The following is a 13,575-nucleotide window of genomic DNA, read 5'->3' on the forward strand; positions in this document are numbered from 1 at the left end:
TCTGCTCACATTAATCCTTACTTAGTCAATCGGATGCTTCCCTATCAGTAGACGGCTCCACCCCTTCAGGTGTCATCTCTTCTCTTACCTGAGCATGAATCAATTAAATCATCACGTACGATGTTCTATCTGCGTTTGTGAAAAAATGGGGTCAAACCATTGTAGCTCTTCTGAAGGAGGAAAATTATCGTTTGGGTACCCCCAAGGTGCACCGACACTGGATTTCTGTATAAAGCGGCATGAACACACACCATCTTTGTCTGGGCTACTATTCAATCTGCGGTAAAGACTGAAAACTTTGACTTCTCTAGGCTTTGGAGAGTCAGTCCTGCTGCCTATATAAAAATGGCTTCCGTTTAGGGCATTGCAAGCAGAGACTTCTGGTGGTACCACAGCGCTAAGCTAGTCAGACGTGGACATTCCCATTCCATTTAATAGATTTGTTTGGATTTTTGATCTTGCTTCATTTTCAGTAGAGTCATTTGTGGGAAGGCCAGGTGAGGGTATTCTCCCCAAATCTTCTGAAGCACACAACATGAAGAAATAGTCTTCCCTTGTTTCTCATCCAGGAACTTGAATTCACAGGTAGACTGCACCTGAGCAGAGAAGCTCCACGGCCACTCTGGCTAACAGCTGAAGCGTGGCCAATATTCTCCATGAGAATCAAGTTCCTATCTGCAGGGATCTACTGGGGGTCGGGGTGGGCAGTTTCTCTGTCAACCCTCGACTGGAACTAAATACAGTGGGTTTTTTATGCAGCACATACCAAATGCTATGAGAAAACAAAACAAGGACAAAACTTGCCGCTCCTCGAGAGGTGCACTCACCAAAATTCGACTCGTCCCCCAGCTCCTTGCCGTAACGGATCATGGACTCGCCGAGGAGGCCTTCTGACTGCGGGTAGCCCGGGTTCTTCACTTGGCCCCGGATCTTGGACACCGTGTTCAGCATGGTCAGCTTGGCTCGGGACGCTGGCAGGAAAGAAGCAGGCCCACGTCCCAGTGTCCATTTTGCAGCCTGGCCAACAGCTGCACAGGGGCCACAATTTCTATATTTGAAGGACTACCTTGTTGGTCCGGGAAACCCTATTGTCTTCGCCCCCTCGAAATGTCCTATGCTCTTTTTTTAGAAGAGCCTTAGCCCCAGATAGCAGGGAGAAAGCAGATCAGTGCGAAGTCTGCCAAAACGTAAAAGAAAAGAATCTACAAGTTTCCCAGCTTTCTGGCCGGCTGCCATTCAGTCCTCAGAGGGCGTAACAGTGACAAGTGGCAGGCTGGGAAATGAGCTGCTTCCAAGAAGCGATAAAAAGATATGGGAGTCGCTTCCCGCAGCTGACTCAGGCCACGAGGCCCACCTGGCCCAGCACTCTGCCCCCAACGGTGGCTAGCAAGGTGAGCCACACGCAGCCTGGGACAACCAAGCTCAGGGGTTTTCAAGGTGCGTTTTGGTGGACGTCATCGGGTACTTAGTTCCAGAACGGGAAGATCAGTCAGTGGGGATGAGGTGGTACCTGGAACGGCTAGCCCAAAATGTAGTGGCTAGGGAGAGAGAGCTCTGAGGGACTGCCTCTTGCCAATATGAAGGGGCCTTGCTTTCCACGGCTGAGTTAAGACAGGAGAAAGGGCCTTTTCAGCATGGCCCCCTACAATTAAGAAGGAGGAGGAGGAGGAGGAGTTTGGATGTATATCCCCCCTTCCTCTCCTGCAATGCGACTCAAAGGGGCTGACAAACTCCTTTCCCTTCCCCCCTCACAACAAACACCCTGGGGCTGAGAGAGCTCCGGAGAGCTGTGACTAGCCCAAGGTCACCCAGCTGGCGTGTGTGGGAGTGCACAGGCTAATCTGAATTCCCCAGATAAGCCTCCACAGCTCAGGAGGCAGAGCGGGGAATCAAACCCGGTGCCTCCAGGTTAGAGTGCACAAACAAATACTACGCAGCTGGTCAAACTAAAGTTCTTGGGGAAGGGGAGAGAGCTTTGGAAAGATCCAAGGATAATGGAACAATGCTGGGCTGTTGCTGGCAGAGAGTTGAGAGAGCCGGGTCTGGCCCAAGGTTTCATGTGGACAGTGGGGAATCGAACCTGGTTCTCCAGATAAAGAGTCCGCTGCTTGTAACTGCTACACCACACTAGCTCCCATCTAGATGGTTAGAATTCCCTAAGTACCAAACAGCCTTCTCCTTGGCCTGCTTTACCATAATGTTTGCCCCTAACAACTGGACACTGTCAAAGCAGTCAAGCCTGTTTGACTGGGTGTCTCGGGACACCTGGTCTCTGTACATAACTCCAATCCCATGGCAGACATGATCAGTTTTGCATTTCCCTCCTCCTTTCAGATAATTCCAACAAGAGCACCTTTAAGGTGGCAAAATTTTGCACCACACAAACCACAACAGGTGAGTTCTTCAAAGAGAGAAACCATAAAGATTTTTCTGCAACTCAAATTCTGCAACTCATTAAGTTGCACAAGGAAGCAGCTAGGCTTTAGACAATTTCACACAATGTATATTTAAATTTAACTGATGTTAGACAATGTGTTTCTGTGATTTTATTGCATGTTTACCTGATGTGTGCCGCTCTGAGCCGACTGCGGCAGGGGAGAGCAGGGTACCAAGTTCAATGGTTAAATAAATAAATAATATGTGGCTTTGATATTTTATTGTACATAGATGTGCTGAGGGCTCTGTACGTATGCCAGTTCATGACAGCACCCTGCTGGCTGGGGCACAGCACTCACCAGGATTGGGTTGGAGGTACTCTGTCGTCCTGGCCAAGACTTCCGTGACGGCCTTGCTGGTGAGATCCACTTTCTGTCGAAATAAAGATAAAAAAGAATGGCTGAAACAGAGGAGGCGGAAGTAAAAGCGAACACAACATCCCACCTCAGCGGAGCTCGCTCAAAGGAAAGGCTGCACAGTTTGAAGGCTCCTCAACTGAGAAAAAAAAAGGACTCATGTGGACCGGGGGGGGGGGGGGGGGATTATAACAATTTATAAAATGACGACTGGGATGAAAAAAACAGGGAGACCCAACTTTCCCTCCCTCTCCAGGCTTTTGGAGGGGCCGGCCGCAGTTCCTCCGCCCCCCATTGAAACTGAAATCAAAGCTGCCTGTCTGGACCATCTTGGTTGGGCCCAAATTCCATCCTGGGCCCTGCCTATCTCCTCCCCTTCTTTCTTTCTTTCTTTCTTTTTCTTTTTTCTTTTCTTCTTTGGCCTTTAGATCGGGCGCCTGTGGATATGTGTATGTGTGTTCTACACAATCTTGTTGTTTCAATTTATTTATTGTTATTAATTGCTGCTGAGTTTTAATGGGTTAACTTTTATGTTGTATCAATCTGCTGTTGGAAACAGCCGTGTTGTGAGCCGCCTCGAGCCCTTCGGGAATGAGGCAGCCTATAAATAAACAAACAAACAAACAAATAAATAAATAAGCTGACAGGCGTGGAACCAGGACAGGGTCGGCAGCGGAAAGCGCAGTCAAATCACAGCTGACTGGTGGCGGTCCCACAGCACTTTCGAGACAAGAGTGTAAAGGTTTCAATGGTGTTGATGGTAAGGGCAGCCGCCTAACCTTGAGTACATTCCACAGCCCGGGCGATGGGCCAGCTTCATTGGCGGAGACTTTATCTCTGCGTGGGAGATGAGGTCTCCGTTCCCATGGGAAGCCGGGAGGGGTTGCCGCGCCGGGATGAATAGGTTATAACCTGTGCTTGGCGGGAAGTGTCATTCTGCCACCGCGCAGGGCCTCTGAGCTTAAGATGTCTGAATAAACGGCCTTTTTTCACCAAGAGCCTTTTATTTTGCTTCTATGGAATTCCTTACATTGTGGCAGGAATCCCACCATCTATATCCTAGTGCAGTGGACCTCTGGTGTCTCGCATGGAGAGGTTGAATATTTCGCGGAAGGTGCGGGTAGCTTAAAGAGGGTTCACCTTTCCCTTCTGGATCTGGAGGAACCGGCGGGAGAACGGGTCTCGGGCTGGTGACCTCCTTCCGCCCCTCGTATCAGCACGAAGTCTTCCTTTAATTCGCTGGAACGAGGGACGGACGCATCACCATGGGGACTTACATGAGTCGCTTAGCGCTTGTCTATGGATCGAAGCGCCCGCGGATCGGATCTCTACCCGCTTTCGCATGGATTACAAACCTCAGATGCAACCTGTCATGGAGGAGACGGGCCTGACCACCTTCTATGCGGCAACCTTAGGAGTCCATTGAACGCATTCCTGGACTCAGATTTTGGTGATGCTCCCAAAGAACCAATTGCGGCACAGCACTGGGCCCGGCCCAAGGACACTGGGACTAAACCTGGATTGAGGTGTCCGTACTGCCTTCCAATCGGGACCCCTGATCCTGGTCAGCGGTTGCAATTCTGTGGGAGACACCGTATTACGGTGTTCCGATGTCTCGGCCTAGACGGTATTTAAGAGTCCGGGTTGTTTCTCCTGCACTCCCAGCCGATCTGTTCCTCTCCCATCGAAAGAGAACTGGGATGAGTGAAGTACGACTGCGTAGATGCCCAAGAAGTATGGACCCGGAACGCCAGCTATGGAGAGGAGTGAACGGGCACAGTTGCAGCAAGAGCGCCAAAACCTGCAGAGGGACCGGGAACAGTAACGCAAAGAAGTCCAACTCGAAGTTGGACCGCGCTAAAGATGCGCTTCCAACGCATAGCGCGAGAATCTGTCAGTCCATGATAAGGTCCTGGAACACTCCAGACTGGATTTACAGCGGTAACGCCAAAGCTGCTTCAGGCCTTATGCGCACGCAAAGTGAGCTTACTGCAGCTATTAAACGGGACCTAATCCGGCTAAATTGGAACGAAAGCAGCCCTGCATGCGCACTAGGATGCATTAACCCGCAAGGAGAGAGAGCTGGCTGCGCTTTTGGAGAGGGAACTGAGGGGAGGCAGACCAGGAAGCCCCAAGTTGGAGTCTATGTTGTTACTGATACTGCCGGGCGCCTAGAGGCAACGTATTGGTCCTGCTACCCAAAACGCCAGCGTAACTGCATTGATACCGATTCCGCCCCTGTGCAACCGCTGCCCGCTTCCAACCTGCTCAACCTCGCGGTAACCGCCGGGCCAAGAGCCGCGGAAAGGGGTTTACAGGGCCCCCGATACCTGCCCGCTTTGATGGGACCGCTTCCAAGCTTCCCTACTTCATTTTGCAACCGATGCCCACATGGAGGACTATGATGTGATTTATAAATCGGCCTGATAAAATACGGACATCGCTCAGTCCTGATGGCAGCAGCCGACTGGTTTGTGACCCTTTGGATTTGTGTAAGATGAAGACTCGCATCGGGTGCCCGTGATTCCTCCAAGCCTTAAGAGCGTCAAGATCCGGCCGAAATGAGGCTATCCGGGCATCTCATCAAAACTATTCAGCAGGGCAACCGACCGCTTGCAGAATTTGCCCGTGAATTTCGCGGCGGGCGGCTGCCTCACCTCCTGAGTGGGTCTGAACGCATGAAATGCTAATACTTCCTTTCAGATGCTGTTGACGGCAAGCTGCGGAAACGGTGTTTTAATTCGGGTTCCTCGTGACTATTGCTGATTAATCCAGTTGGGGATCCCAGGTGGCGCTCTCAGCTTGGAATAATACGCCAGGCCGGAGGTCAGCCATCACCAAGTCTGCCACAAGGCCCACTAAGGCAAGCCCAGCCTCCACCGACCACTCCTGAGCTACCGCCGCCGACTGGGATTGTGCCTTTACCGCGGAGGACCAGGTCATCTAGCCAGCCAACTGTCCAAGAAACAAACCAACCTTCCAGCCATCGCCAGCACTTCCATCTGCCAAGCCACCACGTTAAAGTCGGGGTCAGCCTCGACGGGCTCTTTCTGGCTGGGTCTTCGGTTGGGCGCAATCTAGAGAGGGGGGGAAGCAGCTGTTTGCCTTTCTTCAGCCCCCATGGATATGGGGTCCCACTCTGACGCTGCGGGAGTGAAGGTACGCTTCCCATTACTCGTCCAAGCTGCTTGGCCAACTCACAAACATACTGCATTATAGCCTCGCCCTTTGTGGGATTCTGGCTGTTCCCATTGCTTAATGCACCCCAGGTGGCAGAGGAGCTAGGTCTGGACCAAATTCCCGGCTGGCTCCATACCATTCACCCAAATGGACGGTGAGCCCTCGAACGAGGGACCGCCCAGTTCAAAACACAACCTGCTCCCTCCTCCATACCACCATTGGGAGAAAATTAGTTTTATTTTACGCCAGTGGCCAAACACTCCATAGTTTTGCATGCCATGGTTATTGTTACATGAACCAAAGTTCATTTGGAAAGAACGATTCTTAGAATTCACTGACCCTCCCCTGGCGGTGAACATGAATTGAAAACCCTCCTGACACACCCCTCCTGGTTTCATCAGCGATTGTTCCCGATTCTATTGGCATCCCAATCGGGCGCATCAAGATCTAGCCAGAGTTTTCAGGAGTAAGAATGTATCATTGCCACCCCATAGAGACATTACCCGACTGCAAAAATCGCTATACAGCCAGGGGCTTAACTGCCCAAAGGTAGAATCTACCCCTGCATGAGTCCTAATGAGGAGAAGGAACTTCGTGTCTCTTGGACAAGAACCTCGCCGCTGGTTCATAATGGCGGGCTACCAAACACACACGCTGCTCCCCGCTATTTGTAAAAAAGAAAGATGGGGTCTTACGGCTTTGCACAGATTATCGAGGTCTCAAATGCAGTCTCCTGTCCATAATAAATATCCTTTGCCTTGATCAAGGACCCTTTAGATGCAGAATTCGGCAAAGGCTTATCTTTGGTACTCAAATTAGACTTGAGAGTATTTACTACAGGGTCAGAATTGCTGAAGGCTATGAACACTTGACCGCGCTTAACACAAAGTTTGGACAGTTTGAATACTTAATAATGCCATTCAAGGCGGCCCCCCGGGCTTTTATGGCCCCTCATCAACGAAGTTCTCCATGACATTGTACAAGGGAGTTGTGGTATACTTAGATGACGCTTTTAATTCTATTCAAACCATAGAGGAGCATGAAGCATTGGTTCGGGAAGTATTGGAAACGCTTTGCTCAACAACTCTTTGCCAAACTTGGTTTGATCACGATCCGCACGACCACTGATCACCATAATGGTCGACGACATTGACTATAGACCCATCAACCGGGCCAAGCCCGGGGCCCCTTCCTGGTCTGAAGAATGTCAAACAGCCTTTCACTTTTAAAGTCTGCTTTTACCACCGGTCCCATCCTAAAGCACCCTGACCCAGATCTCCGCTTGTGGTTCACGGGATGCCTGACAGCGCTTTGGGGCAGCCCTGTTGCAGAAAAATAAAGATGGTAGGTTGGTTCCGTGCTTATTTAATATCAAAGAAATTCTCCGTGCTTTCGAACCTAACTGGGACTGTGGGGATAAAGAGACTGCAGCCATCAAAGTAGCATCTCCACTTGGCCGCCACTGGCTGGAGGGGGGGGGCTAAACACCCCTTTCAGGTTTGGCTGGATCACAAAACCTGGCCGCTTCTTTCCACCCTCAAGATGTTCAAGAAACAACTCATAATGCATTTCTTTCTTCGCTTCTCTTTCACAGTCCTTTTCATTTTTTTTCCCCGGAAAACTAATAAACTTATTGACGCTACTGCCAGCCTACCCGAGGTAAGGAGCTGCCTCAATGGTGACATTCCACGACTGTTCTCTCCCCTCCCAGTTAGGACTGGTTGTCACCCGACCAAACGCCCACTCCTCCTTCACCGCCCATTCCTAGTCTCGCTCTCCTTTCCCAAGTGGAACTCGGCGGGAGGCGGCTGCACGCAGCCTCCAGCGGAGGAAAGTGACCCCACCGCGCTTGGAGAATGGAGTTTGGCGGAGGGGGGGGAGGTTGGTAATGCCTCCGCAAGCAGGTTCTTGAAGCCTGCCACATGCCCGCCGGGCTGGACATTTTGGCTTCTGAAAACTCTGCACGGCCCGCCAGTTCCCAGGGCGCTGCACGCGCAAGCACATTGAGGCTTATATTAAAGGTTGCCTTGTGCAGAAGCCAAAACCATTCCGGAAAGTTCCATGGCTGTTGAACCTTCCGTGGCCTCCCCTTGGGAAGTCATCTCCATGGGATTTTATTACAGATTTGCCCGAAAGTCATGGCACATCGGTTCCTAGGAGGTGGTGGACTGGCTTTTCTAAACAAGCCCATTTTATTCCATGTGCTTCCATCCCTCCTCCGCCACTTCTGCTAGCACGGCTGTTCATTCAACATGTTTACCGCCTACACTCCTCACCATAAGGGTTCCTGACCGCTGCCCCCACCATTTCAAAGTTCTGCTTAGTTGTTGGGGCCGGGGTCGCCTCTACCACGCCTGTGCTTAATGTGAGTCGGAGAGAACTTAACAGAACCCTAGAGCAGTATTTACTGCTTGTTACACCAACTACCACCAAGATAATTGGTGCGAGCTCATTCCACGGCGGAGTACTTATAACAATGCGGTTCATAGCAGTACAAAGAAAACCCTTGAAATTGTGTCTGGTCGCTGCTCACAGTCAAGAATCCACCAAGGACAGCTTTGGATCCTCCAGAGTTTCAAGAATGGGATTGCATCCCTAGCCGAGGGATGGAATCGGTCCAGACCGGCCTACAACAGGCTAAGGACTCCTTAAAAGTTGCAGCGGATAAGCACCTACCGGATTTCATGCAGGGTGCTTTCAGTGTATTTGTTCACCAAAAATCAGAGACGTGTACAATTTTCCAAACTAGGCAAAAGATTCGTGGACCTTTCTATAGATTACTAAAGGGATTAATGATGTCACTGCCCGGATTGATTTGCTCTTAACTCTCTTAGTGTAACATCTATCCTGTCTTCCATTCTATAGTTATCAAGGAGGCTCCCCGCTTCCGACATGCTGGTAACGACCTACTGGAGAGACCCCACCAACTATTATTGATACTACAAGTAATTCAATGTAAATTGACGCATCCTGGACTCTCGGCTAATCGCAAACGCCAGCCATTTAGTCTCTTGGTGATATCTCCTCTGCATAATCAATGGGTTTATTCAAAATATTGACTCTACCCCCTATTATTTCTGCTTTCCCACCGCCTCGCATAAACCTGGGGGGGGGGAGGGAAGCCTTCGCGGGAGAGTAGAGTGTAAGGTTTCAATGGTGTTGATGGTAAGGCAGTCATTTAACCTTGAAAGTACATTCCACAGTCTGGCGATAATAGCTTCATCAAGCGGAGACTTTATCTCTGGAGATGATTCCTACCCCATGGGAAGGCCGGGAGGGGATGGGATGAATAGAGTTATAACTCCAGCTCTAAGGGAAGTGTTACCCCACCAAGTGCACTTGAGCTTTCTAAGATGTCTGAATAAACGGTCTTTTTTCACCAAAGAGCCTTTTATTTCTGCTTCTATGGAATTCCTTACAAAGAGACATTCAGAGGTGGTTTGCCAGAGGAGGACCTTTAGGGATTTGTGGTCAGGCAATTTTGTAAAAAACACAGAACTTTGTTTTTATATACGGCAGCAGCAGCAAGAACACTTTACGTGCAAAAGTGGAAAACTTCATCTATACCTACTACAGAAGACTGGTCCATGAAGGTGTTGGAAGTGGCGGAAACGGCTGAACTGACTCTGCTGACCACATAAAAGAATGTATCTAAATTCACTGGTAATTGGAAACCTTCGATGGATTTTTTTATGCAAGGTGGAAAAAAATGAATTGATGATTTCTCGTTTTGAGAAGGAGAAGATTAGGGCAGTGGTGGGATTCAAATGATTTAACAACTGGTTCCAGTGGCAGGATTCAAATGATTTAACAACTGGTTGTTTACAAGCACCATTTTAACAACCGGTTCTGCCGAAGTGGTGCGAACCTGATGAATCCCACCACTGGATTAGGGGTTAAGTTATGTTAGAGAAAGGTATGAATCATGTGAGGGACAGAATTTAAGGTTTAATGTATTACTTGACTGTAACTAAGGAGAAAGCAGTAAACTTTACAGATAACTATAACTGGCACAGAAGAAATTCTAAGTCCCTTTTTCCCTGGTGTTTTTTGGTTTGGTTTGTTTTTGGTTTTTGGTTTGTGACTTCGTGAAGTTTTAGATGTGGGCTTTGTATATCGTAACACACAAATAAAATTAATCCAAAAATGGCTTCCCATTTCCTGCCTCTAAATAGCAGCCCTGGATTTCCTTGGTGGTCTCCCATTCAAGTAGTAACCAGTCAACTTCACTTCCTTGTTGAGGTCTGACAATATGAGACATGTCTGAACTGCCCAGGTCAGGGGAAATGCAGAATTAAGCCTGTGGAATTCAGCACTACAAGACAACAGCCATCACTAGCTTAGATGACTTTAAAAAATTGTTAGGTGAGTTCACGGAGGCTAGAAGCATTAGCCAGGATGAGTAAACAGAACCTACAACACCTCTGCAGACGCATCTCTGGATGCTGATTGTAGTTTGGTACTGGGATGACGGGAAGAGAAGGTCTAGGGCAGTCTCTGTAGCCTGCTTGTGAACCTTCGGGGGTCTGGCCCCCATGGGAAGGAGAAATAAAAGAGCAGCACCAGTCACAAAAGACAAAAAATAAGGCCAAGGGTGGAAAATAGGTACAAATGCATTTTGTTACTCTGCCCCAATTCCCTACATGTTTTGTCCAGGAGGCTTCATTGGCCACCAACAGATTCCCCAAATGAACCCTCTTGGACAAAATGTGCATTTTTACCTATTTTCCACCCTGGACCTTATTTTTTCAAGAAGATTATAAGGATGAGGACTAAATACAAGATCAGAACCACTGATCTCACAATGTTCTCTGAAAAACCACTGAAACAAACAGGCTCTTGTGAAGATGCTTCTTGGGTGAAACACATGGGGAATTTTGTTTTTACCAATTTTGCACCATCGGCCATGGCCTATTTTTTACCACCTGGCTCCTGCAGGAAACAGGATCCTCCAGCAGAGCTCTTGCGATCTCCTCATGGGCGCCATTCTCAACCAGTCACGGTTGTCGGGGGACCGGTGAGGACGCTGCACGAGACGCACACCTCTTAGGGTGCTCTCCTGAACTCACCTTTTCCATTTCTTTGAAGTCTTCATCTAGCTTGGTCCCTTCGGCGCCACCAACCTTCTCACTGACCAGCTGCAGTAAAGACAGAGAAAAGACATGGTTTGACAAAAAGAAACACTTTCAAAACTACAGTGCACAATGCCTGCGTTTCAAGTCCAGTCGCCTCAGAGACCAGCACTCACCAGTGAGGGCACTTTGGCTCTCAAAAGCTCAAACTCAGAAAATCTTGTGGGTCTTTTAAATGCTACTGGCCTTAAATCTAGTTCTTCTTCTGCAGATCGGTACAGATACTCTCCTGAAACTATTGACATTTATTTTTAAATGCCACTAATAATCTATCATCTGTCACCTTCCACCCCACCCTTCTTTCACTGAGCTACTTCCATCCTGCACTGACTCTCACAACAACCCCACAATGTGGGTCAGTGTGAAAGAATGTGGGTGGCCTGAGGTTACCCAGGCCAGCTTCACAGCCCAGGCCAGCGGCCTGCAACCTACGGCTCTCCAGATGTTCATGGACTACAATTCCCATCACCCCTGCCAACATGGCCAATTGGCTATGCTGGCAGGGGCTGATAGGAATTGAACATCTGGAGAGACACAGGTTGCAGACTCCTGGCCTGGAGAAGATCTCAACCAGGGGGGTCTCAGGTCCTAGTCCATGCTAAGTACTGCACCACACGGTCTGTCTAATACTATTAAGGAGCTCCTCATTTGAAGGACACTCTAAAAACATTCCATAGAGGCCAGAAAAATTAAGAGTTGACATTTTATCAGGGAAGCAGGGAAAAAACAGCTTGGCGGGGGGTGGGGGTGGAGCAAAGGTGGTGGAACGCGGGTCTGTCTGGGGCTACTAGAAAGGACGAGGTTCCAGAGCTGCTACAGCGCAAAAAGATCCCCACATTCAATCCCCAGCACATCAACTGGAAGGATTTCAAGTTTAAAGGCTAGGAAAGCACCTCTTTCCCAAGACTTGGTAAGTGAGGAAGATGCTGCCTGCCAGCAGATCACTTGTCTGGGGATCTCATCTGTATTTTTGTGGAGCTTTCCCCCCTGACATCAGATCAGAACAACTCTGCAGAGGCTGGGCCGCAAATCCCTTGTTGGGGGGGTGGGGGGGGCCCGCAAATCCCTTGTTGGGGGTGTGTGTGTGTGTGTGTGTGTGCGCGCGCACCTCCCCCTCAAATGTCTCCTCCCCAGTTTGCACATCCGTCCAGCTGGCCCTGCTCTGGAGAGTCCAGCGGGGATCGGGCACAACTAAGCTCTTCCTGCAGAAGTTGGGCACAGCAGCTGTCCAGCGGTCAAACGTCCATTCAAGCTCTGCAGGCTTCTTGGAGAAAAGAGGCTGCCAAGGTTTGCCGGCACGGCCGTGTGCAGAAGTGTGTGGATTTCATCATTACAAATGCTCCTGGCCCTATCTGAAAATTCCTTCATAATTCCTCCAGAACATGAATGAAATTTGGCACCTCAGGCTCCTTCCTGCAAACGTTTTCCTGATGTTTTGGATGGACAGTGGACACTGCAGGGTTTTTAGTGCCCTTTTTATGAAGCGGGAGAAAACAGCGTTAACTGTTTAGGGGGTGGGGGGGATCGAGTATCTACCCCTGGCTATGAGACAGGAGAGAATCTTCACTTACCGAAAGGGACGAGACGGGAAAGCCGTCCTAGTATGACGGTGGGCTTCCCAGAAGTTTCTGTCAGGTCATTTTGGAACAAGTGTGGGTCTCATCTGGCCCTCTCTACCCACAGCCCTTCCTCCCTTTCAAGAACTGAAATTTCATGCACTAAAAAGGACAGCTCACCTGGGCAGCGAGGCAGGTTTTCATGCTTTGCAGGGCAAATACTGCAATGAATTCACAGCTCAGAGCAGGCCACATTAAGGATATGTGTTGATTTTTGCTACAAGCTGGTCTAAGGGGCTCTTCCCCTCCAGTGTGTGAGGTCTTGTTCTGCCACCAGAGGGTGGGGAAAGCTTCCTGAGGGGGGGGGAGCACCATCACAAGAAGAAGGGATCCACAGACTCCACGCCCATTGTGCACCTTGGTCCCCAGTGAATTCTCACCTTCTGGTGGCCAGCAACACGACACTGACTCATTTGCTGGCCAAAAGCTGGACAGAGGGGAGTGCCCCGAGGACTCCGCTAAGACAGGGAAGCCGTGTTCAGCAGGAGATATAGGATCGGGGATGAATCAAGTCAGCTGAGAGGTTCCTCCCATGGGGCTTTGGGACTACAAGCCTCAACCTAGTTCTGACTCCGAGGAGCTGATGTTTTCGCACATGGTTCAAGAGCATTGGGGGGGGGGGGTTTCCATGAAGGTAGCCCCCAAATGTCATGGGGGGGCGGGGCAGAGGGGAGGGTATGGTCTGGAAACCCTGGTGATTTTGTTCTTAGAAGTGGCCAGGGCTGGTCAGGAAAAGGCAACACTTTGTTCAGCAACTTCCCTCTTTCATTCTGAAAGGGAAGGAGAGAGGAAAGACCTCACGAGGGGGAAACGGATGCCCGGGAGCTGCGGTCATGGGAAAGAGCAGGCAAAAAG

The 13,575-nt window shown here is 49.7% G+C and overlaps 1 protein-coding gene across 5 annotated transcripts in view; it reads right to left on the reverse strand.

The window, feature by feature from the left end:
- The window catches only part of SH3GL1 (SH3 domain containing GRB2 like 1, endophilin A2), a 69,017-nt gene that overhangs the window by 18,593 nt on the left and 36,849 nt on the right, over window positions 1-13,575 (reverse strand). For all 5 annotated transcript variants that reach the window (XM_048496722.1, XM_048496723.1, XM_048496724.1 and 2 more), the window contains exons 3-5: window positions 11,042-11,110; window positions 2,736-2,808; window positions 828-971 (exon numbers count right to left, since the gene is read on the reverse strand). In XM_048496722.1, coding sequence (XP_048352679.1) covers window positions 828-971; window positions 2,736-2,808; window positions 11,042-11,110 — 286 coding nt within the window. The remainder of the gene's footprint in view (window positions 1-827; window positions 972-2,735; window positions 2,809-11,041; window positions 11,111-13,575) is intronic.

Source organism: Sphaerodactylus townsendi, linkage group LG05 (assembly GCF_021028975.2).
Source record: "Sphaerodactylus townsendi isolate TG3544 linkage group LG05, MPM_Stown_v2.3, whole genome shotgun sequence".
Classification (NCBI taxonomy): Eukaryota; Metazoa; Chordata; class Lepidosauria; order Squamata; family Sphaerodactylidae; genus Sphaerodactylus; species Sphaerodactylus townsendi.